This window comes from Carassius gibelio, chromosome A17, assembly GCF_023724105.1.
Source record: "Carassius gibelio isolate Cgi1373 ecotype wild population from Czech Republic chromosome A17, carGib1.2-hapl.c, whole genome shotgun sequence".
Taxonomy (NCBI): domain Eukaryota; kingdom Metazoa; phylum Chordata; class Actinopteri; order Cypriniformes; family Cyprinidae; genus Carassius; species Carassius gibelio.
In genome coordinates, this window is record NC_068387.1 from 4,386,341 (window position 1) to 4,400,359 (window position 14,019).

The following is a 14,019-nucleotide window of genomic DNA, read 5'->3' on the forward strand; positions in this document are numbered from 1 at the left end:
GCGGCTGGATTTCTGCAGCGGTTGCAGATCTCTGCCATGAGGTCATGGTGCACATTACTCATGAGGAGAGAATGCATTGTTGTTGTTTTTAAGACACAGCCGGTGCGAGAGCTCGCGGGTCCCTCACAATGAATGCGGCCTTAGAAATGTGCCTTGAATTGGCCACAGGAAACAATGTGCACAGCATACTTTCCTTTCTATTGTGGATTAGTTTCACCTTAGTGGGCTGGATTCAGGGAAAGATGTTTTCAATAGAGCTTTACAGACTTACATGGGGGACGTCCAGTTGGCAGACCAGGAAAACAGCCATTAGGAGCTTTGAAAGCATAAAGGAGGTCTATGCATCAAAAAAATGGAAACTGTGTCATTGGACCAAACACGTATGCTGCTGTTTGATGTGTTAAACACAGAACCTTCACGCAGCTCTTTCTCAGACTGTCCAGCTCAATGGGTTTACACTGTGTTTGCATGCACTGATTTTCTTCAGTTGGAATTAATCCGATCTGATCACAGATGCCAAAAGCATTGTTAATATCTGCCCTAAACTTAGCAATCCATTTCAAATATTATAGTATTATAGTATATAATGGGAGTGAAACTAACTGCAATTTTTCCACATTGATATCTAAAATATCAGAAAAATATGTATTTATACATTGAGCATTTGGAAATTATTAATAAAGCAGTCAGATTCAACGTTTTATATGACTTATATGAATTTAACATCTACACAACCCATTTCAGTCTGATTCGGATCGAGCTCAACTGGATCATTAGAGGCATTTTACATCAAGGATTTTAAGTCTGAGTGACCCATCAATCTGATTATTAACATATTATATATATATATATATTTTATATACATATTTTTAAATTAATTATTCATATATGTTAAAGAAAGCAAATATATCTGAACCATAAGAAAACATACAATATAAAACTGCTACAATATGAATATTTTATTATTAAATGAAAACCCACACACTGCTAGAATGATAAACAATAATATGCAAACTAATGTACATGATAAATAAGTATAATTTCAATATTTGAGGGAACTTCTTCTACATGCAATATTATGTTTTTATCTGTAAACGTCAATATTCCACCTATTATAAATTACACGTATTTACATCTTTTTATATATATAATTATTACAGATGTTCCATGAGATACTCCACAGAGGAAACTCAACAGACAAATCCACATTAAAACACAAATCATAACTACTTTTCCATTTCATAACCAGGAGCATTTGAACTAAAAACACAGCACACATTTGTCAACAGTGGCTTATGAAATCAAAATATATTACATTAAAACTCAAAATCCAAACTAATAATAAACAAGCCTATTCCACAGACAACATGAAAAAACTTGCTGCCGTACACACGCACTTCAGCCAACAGCAAAATGCTTTGAATATATATTTCGATTTTTTTTATATATAAAGCTGACAATCCACTTATAAAAAGGGAATATTTATGATTGATACTCATGATCAACAAACGGTGTGTGGCCAAACATAAAGTGTCCTGTAGGTGGCGCTCTCTGTTTACAGGTAGGAAGGTGATTTGAAATCCTCAGGAACATCGCTGTCTAGTTTGCAGATGACCTTGTAGATGGCTTTTTTCCAAGAGGGGTCCGAGTCTTTGGAGAGGGCAATGGCACTGTAGAACTCCTGAAGAGTGATTTCAGCAACCTCCAGGAATCTGTCTGGAACCTGAGGGACATTAACAACACTCATCAGTCACCGCACAGCATCAATGACTGAAGCACTGTACAGAGTCGTGCTGCCTAATAAGTGCTGTTAGTTAATCCTCACTAGTGATGAGTATTTAAGTGCAGTTTTTGAGACATGAATGATTCCTCAGATCATGTGTGCTGATACTGAACTAAGGTCCCAGATGCACCATTTTCACTTGCTGGAACAGAAAACAGCTGAAACAATCCGCACATTGAACAAGGAGCCCGAGTCAAGAACCCTAGAAACCATCGAACAATGTCTTAAAAACCACCCACATCACCCGTGCAAACAACAACTCAGAAAACCCTAGAGAAAGCCTAACAACCATCCAGAATACTCAGGCAATAACCTCAAATACGCTAAAAACAACCCAACAGACTAGCCTAGAAATCTCCTAACAGAGCCTTAACAGCCATCCACAACACCCTAGAAATCACTCTCTAATGATGCTTTAGCAACCACCTACAATACATTACCAACAACCTAACAACCACCCAGAAGGCCCTAGCAACCACCCACAACATACATGCAATCACCTAGCAACCACCTAATATCCACCCAAAACACACTAGCCTGCAAACCACTTAACAATGCCTTAACAACTTCTCAGAATGTCCTATCAACCACCTACTATTAAACACCTATTCAGGCACCCAGAAACCACCTAACCACACCTTAGTTACCACACAGAAATGCCCTGGCAACTACCCAGAAACTACATCCAAGCACCAAGCAACCATCCAGAACACCCTAGCAACCAACCTGAAATATCCTATCAACAACCTAAAATGCCTTAGCAACCACCCAGAATACACTAACCTAGAAACCACCTAACAACACCTTAGTAACCAGCTACAATGCCCTAGAAACCACCTAACAACCACCCAGAATGCACTAGCCTAGAGATACCAAACAACAAATTGCATGATGGTAAGTTTGCATGGTCAAGTCTTGATGGTCCAGTGTAACTGCAGATTCATGTCGTGCAGCTCGGCCTCAGTGACTGAAGTCAGGGTCGGAGTCCATCTTATGAAGCACCACACATGCTTGATGACCGACTGATCATCCTCCTCACAGAAATCAGAGTCAGCACTATCAGGCCCTCGATCTCTATGCACCATCCTTAATACTCTCGTTTTAAAGCGAAACGCTTCTTTGTTCACAGTGACAATAAACCAAATACAGTGTCCGAATCATTAGAACAGCAGTGTGGATGGGCGCTTTGATTTTTTTGCAGTCTGTTGCTTTGAACTTAACTGCTTGGAAAATGCATAAAAGGACCCGGTTCCCATCGCAGGAATTCAGGCATCGCTTCACTCCCTTGCTCACCGCATCACTTTGAAGGACCAGGCTCGGGTGTGAGAGTGGGAAGAAGGTGGATCTATCCACTGGCATTATTTCCCCAAGAGTAGCTCCACTCACTGTTGACACGTTTTGTTTCTCGTGGCACAAAAGCAAGCCCTGGGAAAGGAATGTCTTGGTGCTGAGGTAAAGACAACTGTCTCCGCTTGTTCCCATCGTCCAGCCCGTCACTCTTGGGATTTCTGGCTCCTTTCGCATCAGTAGTAATCCAAACGGCAGTCAGGCGTGGCCTGCTCGTAATCTCAAGTTGTTTTAGCAGATGCTGCAGCTTCCTCTTCCCACAGTTTGATGCAGCAGCGCCGGACTCTGGGATAATGGGGGTCTACAGCCGGACAGCTACAGGTGTAGCTCGACACACAGGTCAGACCGGGGACAGTCGACAGGCATCCTGCTGGTCCGAGCTGATTTATGTTCACCAGCTAAATATGAATCTAATGGTGAAGCATGTTGCGAAAGCATGCCTTTCTGAAGATCAGCATCCAAAACACAACACACTGTATGCTGGTGAGCAGTAATGCTGGTCTGTACGGAGTTCAAAAACTCTTTCTAAATCTCTGATGCACATTTTAACAGAACCTTCCACAAAACTGAATGAAGCTTATTTAGCAAATGATCAAAGTCATTTTAATGAGTAGCTGTTCAATAAAAGGCCAACATTTTGTGAAATTCAAATGCTCACTTAGAAAGATCTGCATATTCTTGACCTTTTGTATGTTCATTTATGGAGCCGGGTTCAGTACAAGTTAAGCTCAATTGACAGCATTCATGGTTTATGTTGATTATTACAGCACATTAATATTTAAAAAAGCAAAAATCTATTTACAGATAGGTATAAACAATGAAAGTATTGCACAGACAATCAGTGAAGTATCTGCTGATTTTACTTCAAGCTAACATGAATTATTATATTATATATTCCATTATTAATTTGCTCTACTAAATGGTGTAAGTACCTGGAAGTCGTTGGCTTTGTTGTAGTGCATGTTGAGGGCACGGAAGAGCTCGGACTCTCTGGTGACGAGTATGTCTTTGACATCATTCACGCCGTCTACGATGGCCTGGCGAGCGAACTTCTCCATCTGGATGTAGTAGAACTCTCTGAAGTTACTGAACCACTTGATCAGCTGAGACGTGATGCAGCGATTGAACTGAAAATATTAGAAAATGCAAGTGTCAGATGAAGAGTTTTAAACAATGTTAATGTAAAAGAACAACCAAAATGCCATCCATATGTCAAGGTTGAAGCTCATGAATGAAAAACCATGTCCTGTTGAGATTCTGTCCTTTCTTACTTGGGTTTGGTTGACAATATCCATGAATTGATTTTAATCTACCTTGATTTTGATGAACGTCTGTTGGTTCTTAAATCCCAAGATTGATCACTTAGTCTGTTTTCAGCTGACTTCACTAAACATCACCTGTAGTGCATCTGTCATCAATATAATACCTTGTAAAAAATGCCACCTAATGTTACATTCACCTCGGGAAAGTCATTCATGTCCATGAACTCATCAGAGAGCATCTTGATACACTCTATTACACATTCAATACATATCTGTGTGTCTCATTTAATGTATGTTTGAATAAATGTCATGACAATTAATTTTTATTACAGCCACCAATGAAATGTTTGAATTGGAATTGATTTTCAATTCCCAATCCATTTGAGTTGAGACCGGAATCTAAATGAATCAAGAGCTTGTGAATCAGAATCAATCTGTGTCAATACGCAGCTGTATTGTTGTGTTCTACTGTTAGTGTTATCTGTATGCACCCAGGCTCTGAGAGTCATTCAGTTTCAATCCTCTGTGTGTATGTGCTGTACATGTGGAAGAACTGACAATAAAGCAGACTTTGACTTTGACTCAATATAGAGACCTGAAGATCACAGAGACTGAACACCTAATGTAGAAACCACCATCAACAACCTAAAATCATGATGCTACTCATTTCTTTCAGAAAAAGTTATATTTTTATTGTTGTTATTCTGGTAATAATGGTGTAAAGCATTTGTTTCTAAACTATTTCCAGCAACACATGTCTGTTTAATCAGCTGTAGTGTTTCCCAGTCGATGTCTTGCTCTTAGAATCACATCTATCCAAACAGCAGACGAAACTCTGTCTTCCCATCAGCGCTGTTATTATAACTGCTCATCCGATAACACAGGGGCAGAACGAGCTAACACCTGCCCAGGGGCTCAAAGACGCTTCTTCACGCAGAGTGTGAGAAACAGCAGAGCGCGAGACGTCCTTCTGAGTGACTTCGGCTGACGGGAATGGGATCGGACACTGGGATTATCCCAGGCTTTGTGTGCTGTGACTTCCCAGCGAAGGGCGGGCCGTGACTCTCCTCACAGATCTCAGGGGTCAGGAGAGCCCGGCCACACAGGAGACCGTGCCCAGTGTCCAGATACCTCCTCGTGTGTCTTTCCTACTGATCTCCATTTGCCGGGAGACATCTCTGCCTTATTTGTGAATGTGTGTATCATTCGCTTCCTTAAATGTCATGGACTTGTTTCCTACTATACTTTTGTGCCACACTCAAGTGAACTTCCACGATGCAGAAAACATAGATTCGATCACAGAATTCAGTGATATAAATTAAAGTTACAGTATAACATTAAATTTGGATGAATAAATCAAAAGTAGGGCTGTACACTTAATCAGATGGACTAATTATGCACTAATGTCTGTGTGAATATTGAACCGTTATATAAATGTGAAGTCTGCATGTTGTGCATGTCTCAGATTGCTCTACTACAAATACTAAAGCACATGACTTCATTGTCACCAGTGTTTCACCATTTCATTTGATAAAACTATCATCAGATATGCACAGAAATTCAAAGCTCTTCGAGACAACCCGAAAAAATAAAAGTTCAGTTTAACTTGAAGAAATTATGACATTTATTACTGTTGTACAGGAGAATGTACTTCTCAAAGTGCACATTGAGTTTTCACAGTTGTAAATAAAACAAGTTTGTTTTACAAGAAAATAGTATTTCTGTCTTAGGATTGTTTAATTAGTTTAATGTGTTGCTTGCCGTTTACTTGTATTGTAATTGCTTGTGGAATTTTCTAGCAATTTTGGAGTGATTTTTTTTTTCGACACCAGTTTTTTTTTTTCAGTGTAATAATAATAAATATATACATACTTTTTATTTTTATAATATATACATATTTTTTTCTAAGGAATATGATTTCTTCCGTGCTTAATTTTAACATTAAATCTTTGTCTTGCTGCATCTTGTTTGATAAAAATGTAAATTATATGTAATTACATTTTAAAAGATTATTTACCAATAATAACCATAAAAAAATAACTAATAAGTCCAGAAAAAATAAAACATACAACACAGAATTTCTGAAAACTACTAAGATATCCAAGTCTTCAGGAGACACTTACTGATCAATATAATCAGACAAGCTTATTTCTGATGCTAGGACTTCAGTTATGAGCAATGTCATCGTGTGTTTGTGTTTGGCCATGAATGTTCATTGTTTATGTATATTGTACCACTATTGTAAAGTGTCCGTTGTTGCTGGGGTATAATAGTACTCTAGAGATTTTCCAAATCTTTAAATGACCCTTAATAAATGTATACTTTGTGGCCCTCATTCTCAAATAATCTCTGATTAAGCTACACAAAACAATTTACAACAAAGATTATCGGAGCATGTCTTACAAGAAAATACTATTCCAGTCTTTCTACTTCAAATTTTCAGGTTTAATTTAATGTATTTCTTGTTGTTTCTTTGTAATTACTTGTGAAATTTAAAGCAATTTCTGTTTGTCTCTATTCATTATTAAGTGACACTTACACCTACAGAAATAATATCTTGATCTAGCTGACATTACATTTAAGGAAATATGTATTTAACATTATCCAATCTTTTTGACCAAACGATTCAAACTAAGGTGAGTTTCTCTTACAGGCTTCATCACGTCGAGACTTGCATCGCTTTAATCAAGCTCAGTAATTCATTCACAACCACATGATTTTCCTCACACCAAAATATTGGTATGATGTGGTGAAGTGATATTTACCGGCTAACTCAATTAACACAATTAAAATTTAATAGATTTTGTTTCTTCAATTATCTGCAATTTAGTACAAAACTGAAACTGAGTGTACCTAAAGCAGTATATAGTGTAATGTTTTTTATTTTATTCAAGCACAAGTGGAACAGTTTCCTAACACTGGGCCTTCAGCAGGAGAGTCATGAAATAACCCAGTTGCACCAGATCTGTCCTGTTGTGTCGACTCATCACAACACTTGTGCCTCAGGACACGTCACACACTCACAGGACGTGTGTGTTGTTGTAGGTCTGTCCTGCGCTCAGCGCTCTGCTATTGTGTGTGCTGAAAGCTGGCGAGCTGAAGGGTTAACGCTGAATAGAGGAGGTTGTGCTCCTCTCCGCCGCCTCTTTTGTCTCCTTTTGCTGACTTGAGAAACTCCCCTTTTAACTTTGTCTATGGTTAAACCAGCAATTCAGGAATTGCCACCACAACATTCAGGAATATTCGCTCAAGCTCTTAAATTTGTGTTAATAATGCAACAGAGTGCATATTTCTAATTGACACATTAAAAATCAATTACAATTCAAAGTGAAATCCAAAGCAATACTCTTATTTATGTGTAACTTATTTATAGGTTAAATAATATAATATTATTTAGTAATATTGAATTATTATTTATTATTATTATTATTCATCCTAATAATCTGCTAGATATTTTTATTTATTTCTTTTTACTCCTGATTGTATTGCAATATTTTTACATAATCATTAATAAAAAATAAAAAAAATTATATTAAGCATAATAAATATGTAAATAAATAATACAATTATAATATTTATCTTATTAAACAGTTACACATTTAAAATACTGTTTTAAATAAAAGTTTTCGCTAAAAATCATTTGGATTGTATACACGTTGGTAAAAAATACTAAATATTAACACAAAATTAGATTAGATACCAATAATGAAGATGCATGAGTTGTAAAAGTATATAAATAAATAGGCATGTAACTGAACTGATCTGGCTGAAACACAATAATTAGCATTAACAGAGGCGTTACTGAAGCACAGCTGGGTAAACAGCACAGACCTTGACATCAGGGAAGAAGTTCTTGAGCAGATTGGAGCTGGGGTAGCGTGTGTAGAAGAACATCAGCTTGGCTTTCTTCAGGTGGTTTGGGCTCAGACCTTCCTGGATGTGAGGAGAGTCAAGGCCTCAAAAACCTCACCATAAATACATTTCTCTAAAGATCTGGCGAACATGACAGTCAGCGATCAAAGACGCCTTACCCTTCAACTACAGACTAACTTGCAGAGCTCAATTAACGTGCAATTTTTAATAATCAGCAGCATTAACACGTCCCCAAACAAATAAGCATCAATATGTCCAATCCATCGTCCAAATGAATGAACAGCTCTGTATTGACCAGAGAGTCGATTAAGACACGACAGCATGTGCTAACAAGAAAAATAGCCCAACAAATTAGATTAAGGACTTCAATTAGAGACCTCCAATCTGAGCCGTTTGCTCCATGTATCTGTCGTAGTAATTGCTTCGCTGCAAAACACTGAGATGAAATTTCTCCTGTGAGGATGGAGAAGATCAGCTTACGCTCTTAACATCTTAACAGAACATTAAAAAAAAACAAGTTTCTTTCTTTAAAAAGGAGCCAAATCTTGTGAGGTCACGTCTCTACATTGATTGCATCTATGAAAAAGAAACATGTTGCTTCTTAAAGAAGCAGAAACTTAAAGCTGCTATTAATAAACCATCATTTCGAATGAGAAAATCGCCGATTGGCCTCAATAAAAAAAATAAAAAAAAGACACAATATTGAAATCAAAAAGCAGTTTTAAGTCTCTGGGGTATATTTGTAGCAATAGCCAAAAATACATTGTATAGGTCAATTTTTTTTTTTTTTATGCCAAAAACCATTAGGATATTAAGTAAAGATTTTTTGTTCCTAATGATACACACATTATATTTATCCAGCTTCAGATGATGTATTAATCTCCGTTTTTAAAAACTGACACTTACAGTAAGACACTTACAGTTGTTCTCCAGGGTCACATATTATATAAATCTAATGATGTTTAAAAGCCAAGTTTTCTGCATGCAGTGATATGGTCAAATACTGTACGTATAGGACACTCTGAGCATCGATGAATGTGTATAATGACGGCTGAGAGCCTGCTTTTCACAAACAACCAACAGTGACCTCTCTCATCCACTCCAATCACATCCAGAGAGCAGAAACATATCACGCACCTTTTCAAGTCCAAAATCAGAGAGTTTCCAGAAGAGAAACTGTTGCTTTTTCTGCCTTTGAAAATTGGCTTTTGTTCCTAACAATTCTTATCAAAGCCTTGTATTCCTTTTTATTTGTCTTTTCCTGGACTTAAAGTCATTACCGTGCCCAGATTAAAGAAGATGCTACAATTTTCTTTGGGGTTACGGAGATCAAAGCAGAAATTCTCCTTGAAGTCTGCGTGAGTGGAACTGCTCAGCGCTGCACTCAATTCAGCGATTGTTCGCCGAGCTCCAGAGCTGCTGGTGTGTTCAGCAATATCTCAATGTTAACTACTAGATATCAAATAAAAACTAAACAAAGAGGGGGGTTTTTCAATAGCAGTTGAAGCTAAACAAAAAACATAATCCATAGATAATAACGCCTTTATGTGACTCCTGCAACATGAATCTGATGCTGCATTAGTCACGACACATTTGCATGCAAAGAATCTTTACAAAACTGTAGACATAAGTCAGATGAAAGATACAAATCTTAATCTGGGTGGAAGCAAGACTAAATGAAGGCTTTCTCCTTGTGTTTGTGATGAAAAAGGATCTTGACAGTGTTTGCCAGGTTATTAAAAACTGCAATATGAAACATTTCTCAAACCTGATCGGACTCCTTTTATATCTCTATACTCATAACTCTGACTCATTTTTGACGTTTTTAAGAAACTAAATGAGTTAAACTATCAATGAACAATACTTCTACAGCATTTATTAGTTGACGATAATTTCAGCATTTACTACTGTTTACAAATGAGACGTTGTACGTTTTAACATTAGTTTATGCACTGTGAACCAACACAAACAAACATTACATTTCTGTTTCTATAGCATTAACTAATATTAATAAATGCTTTAAAAATGTGTTGTTCACTGTAATGTTAGTTAATGCATAACTAGCCTGCAAAGTGTTACATTTTTATTTGTACTAATGAATTTCAGGATTAATATCAGAAAAAAAAAAAAAAAAAAAACTCTCATGAGATACAGAAACGCAACCTCCGAGCAATACATTTCCTTCTTGTACTTTCAAATCCTTTGACAGAGATATATTTTTCTCAGTCATTTTTGACATTTATTGTGGTGTTTTTGTTTTAAAGAGACAGTTCACCCTAATATATGGCTTTCTTTCTTCTGAGCGACACCAAAAAGAAGATATTTCTAAAGATATTATATAGACCAAAAAATAGCATATTTTGTGTTCCTCAGCAAAAAAAAAAAAAATCAGACTTTAGTTTGGGGACCATTTCTCATCAACTATGGCTTCTGCCTCAAAAACTTCACATTTTCTGCATATTATAGTTAGTAAGCCAGTTCTTAAGTTTAGGTATGGGGTCTTAAAATATGAATCTAAAATATGCGCATGCAGAACAAGGCATTAATATGTGCTTTATGAGTACTAATAAACAGCCGATATTTTAGTCATATGCATGCCCTAAATTAAAAAAGTCAGCTGCACAGGAGACAGGTTTGCAACCACATAATAACAGACTGATCATTTTTGGATGAAAGATCCCTGTAAGCGCTTAAAGGATATATTGAGGGTCATGAAGGAGCTCCTCTCAGCCAAGCTCTGCAGGTCTCCACACTCCATCTTGACCCGCGGCAGGCAGAGCGCGTCCACCGACACCAGTCCCGTCTGGTGATGCCCCGAGCTCAGCTTGGATCTCATGCCGACGCTGTCCCACGCACGCTCCATGGAGTCCGGCGAGGACCTCTCCAGAGACGCCGGCAGACACGGCAGTGCGGAGAAGGAGGAGTGAGGGCCGTACTTCAGCAGGTGCTCCAGGATCTGGCTGTCGTGGAGAGGAGCGCTGTAGCCGAACTGGAAGGGCATCTGGTGCAGCGGGTAGGGTCTCTTCACAGCCTGGCTCAGGGAAGGCTTCCGGACCACTAGAGACAAGGCTTCGGTCTGGTGCTCCGGGCTGTTGCTCTCAAAGTGCTCCACAGAACTGGCTTTAATGCTTTCATCAGAGTCCGACAGCTCTGAAGGGGAATCATCTGGGATCTGCTTCTCGGTCTCAGAGTACTCCGGACTGTGGCACGGCTGTGCACGGGGCGACTGGTTTAGTAGAGTCATGGAGAGCTTCTTGAAGACCATATCGACACTTTCACTCACAGTCCTGGTCAGCTCTCTTTTAAGAGTCTCCTGCAGGTTCTCCACCGCCCTGTCGGAGCTGAAACCCCCCGTTTCCACTTTAACTTGGTCTTTGTGGTGCGTCGCGCCACCGTCCATCTTCAAACTGTGTTGGACGTCGTGCTCTGACCTTGCATCTTCCCGTTCCTCGTTCTCCGAGTAACTCTGGTCGTGCACGTGCGAGATCTTCTCCTGGAGCTGATGCAGGAGCCGCTGCATGCTCTGGAGCTGCTCCTTGAGTCTGTGGCACTCCTGGTCTTTGCTGGTCTTGGTGTTGGACTGGCTGGGCTCCTGGTGCTGCGGGAGCCTCTGCTTGCGTTTGTTCTCCTTCAGGAGGTCTCTTCTGCAGCGGACGGCTTCGCTCTCGCTCTCCGCTCCTCCGTGAGACCTGCTGTTGGGTGAAGCAGCCATGCCTCGTATGATGTTCTCCACCCGGGCGCGTTTGGCTTGGAGGTGCTCGTTTACAGACAGATCCTCGTCTTTGAAGGACATGCAGCTTTGATCGTCTTGAGCAAAGTCTTCGTTGTTGGACTCGGAATCGAGCCCGCTGGTGTTTGCGGAGGGCAGGTAAAGGAGGTTGTTGTCGAGGGAGCTCAGTTTATTATGAATGGTTTTACGCAGGAGGTGAGATATGATGGAGCCGCTGTGGTAGGAAGCCAGAGGCCCGTCGAATGTGCTTCTGTGGTAGCAGGGGAGCAGGTGCTCAGCTTTACTGTCCTCCATGCAGCCGTCGCTCGGCTTGTGCATGCTGTGTTCAGGCGGGCTCAGGTTCATGGTTTTCACAGGCTGCAGATGCTGGACTTTCCGTACACAATAATGAGCCTCGGAAACTGGGGGTCTGTAATACTTTGTAAATAAATAAATAAATAAAATTAATTAGGCATTATGATAACTCTGCATTCCTCATATCTCAGTCCTACATTATTATAAATAGTATTACATTCTAATCCATACATTCCTAGAAGATAAATGGTGCACAAACAAATTTCATATTCAAACACATATTCACATTTACTCGGTGTTCTGTTCATTGAATATAAAAATAATGCTTTTTTTTTTTTTTACCTGTTTCAAGTAATGATTACAAACATACAAATTATACATGAGATTTCAAAAGATATCAAAAGATAAAACAAGTAGTTTTAACAACAGAAACAAAGAAAAAATAGTCTATACAACATATACTTCCATTATACATTTTCTGTCATCTCATATCTAAATGCTTTTCATGTAAGAATTACATCGTTCACATAGCAAAGGGATTGTAAAAGCACGAGCAGCTGATGAGAGCAGAGCGCTTACCTGTTGCTCTGGAGACGCTTGACTGACAGTGTGAGCTCGGCGCGCTCCCGTCTCACTCCAGTCGAGTGGGCGTGGTCAGAGCGCACTTCATTAACACGCCAGCCAATCAGAAGCCGAGTGTAGAATATAAACCACTCCCCCTCAATAACTACTGAAATCACCTCCTTATTTTAAAGTCGTGTCGGGAATTGTACATTAAACTTAAATTTTATTTACAGAAGATAAAATTCGACATATCTAAATCATGTTTATTATGAATTTTAAATATATACATACAACAAATCTACTATTTTGTATCCCAGTATTTTGACTATTTGGAAATAAAAAATGCTGTCAGCAAATTATTTAAGTCTTATGTATTTGTTTTATCCTATGTTCTTTAGCTGTTTTGTTAATTATTATTGCTGGAACTGCTGCAAATGTAGACTATTGATACTTTGATTTGGTTGGTTTGTACGTTTCCTGCACCTCATAAAAATAAAGAATAACATATCTCTATAAAATAAAAATAGTATTATATATATGTGTGTGTGTGTGTGTGTGTGTGAACATGAAGAAAAAATGGGATGAGATTGAATGTACTGAAAGTGGGGAATTACAGTCCATTATGTTTTATTATTACATAAATATAGCCATCGACCAATGATACAACAATATTTTTGTTATGCATTGCCAGATTTAATTAATTATTAATAATTTAATTAATTATTGCATATCCTCCTGACTACAAAAAAAGGAGGCCATGAGAAAAAAAAAAAAGAAATCAGATAAAGTCCAGTTTTATATATAACATGATAACTATGTTATGAAAAATATTTTTAAAGACCATTTTAAATGTGTGTGAAATGGTCATTAACGAGTTTTACCATTATATACAATGTATCTATAAACTGTATCTAAGATACATATTAATGTGTTTGTGGGGCAACATAGAATGAAAAATAATAATGGGAGTGATAATTGGCAAGATTTTAATAACAATGTCTAATATATATATATATATATATATATATATATATATATATATATATATATATATATATATATATATAATTAAATTAAAAATACATTTATGCATTTTAGCAGACGCTTATATCCAAAGCGACTTACAGTGCATTCAGGCTATCAATTTTTACCTATATATATATATA

At 38.0% G+C, this 14,019-nt stretch overlaps 1 protein-coding gene across 1 annotated transcript; it reads right to left on the reverse strand.

Annotated features, from left to right (window-relative positions):
• Positions 1–950: 950 nt before the first annotated feature.
• LOC127933209 (prospero homeobox protein 1-like) lies at positions 951–13,083 on the reverse strand. The gene is made up of 5 exons (XM_052530010.1): positions 12,869–13,083; positions 10,967–12,412; positions 8,224–8,331; positions 4,063–4,257; positions 951–1,723 (listed from the first exon to the last, which is right to left on the reverse strand). The coding sequence occupies exons 2-5, from the start codon at positions 12,338–12,340 to the stop codon at positions 1,556–1,558; spliced, it is 1,845 nt and encodes a 614-aa protein (XP_052385970.1). The 5' UTR covers positions 12,341–12,412; positions 12,869–13,083; the 3' UTR covers positions 951–1,555.
• Positions 13,084–14,019: the final 936 nt, after the last annotated feature.

Excerpts from the sequence above, each read along its gene's own strand:
- LOC127933209 (XM_052530010.1), bottom strand. The coding sequence starts at position 12,340 with ATGAACCTGAGCCCGCCTGAACACAGCATGCACAAGCCGAGCGACGGC. Across the intron at positions 8,332-10,966 it reads GCTCCTTCATGACCCTCAAT|ATCCAGGAAGGTCTGAGCCC; the intron begins ATATCCTTTAAG and ends GACTCTCCTCAC. Across the intron at positions 4,258-8,223 it reads ACTTCTTCCCTGATGTCAAG|TTCAATCGCTGCATCACGTC; the intron begins GTCTGTGCTGTT and ends TAATATTTTCAG.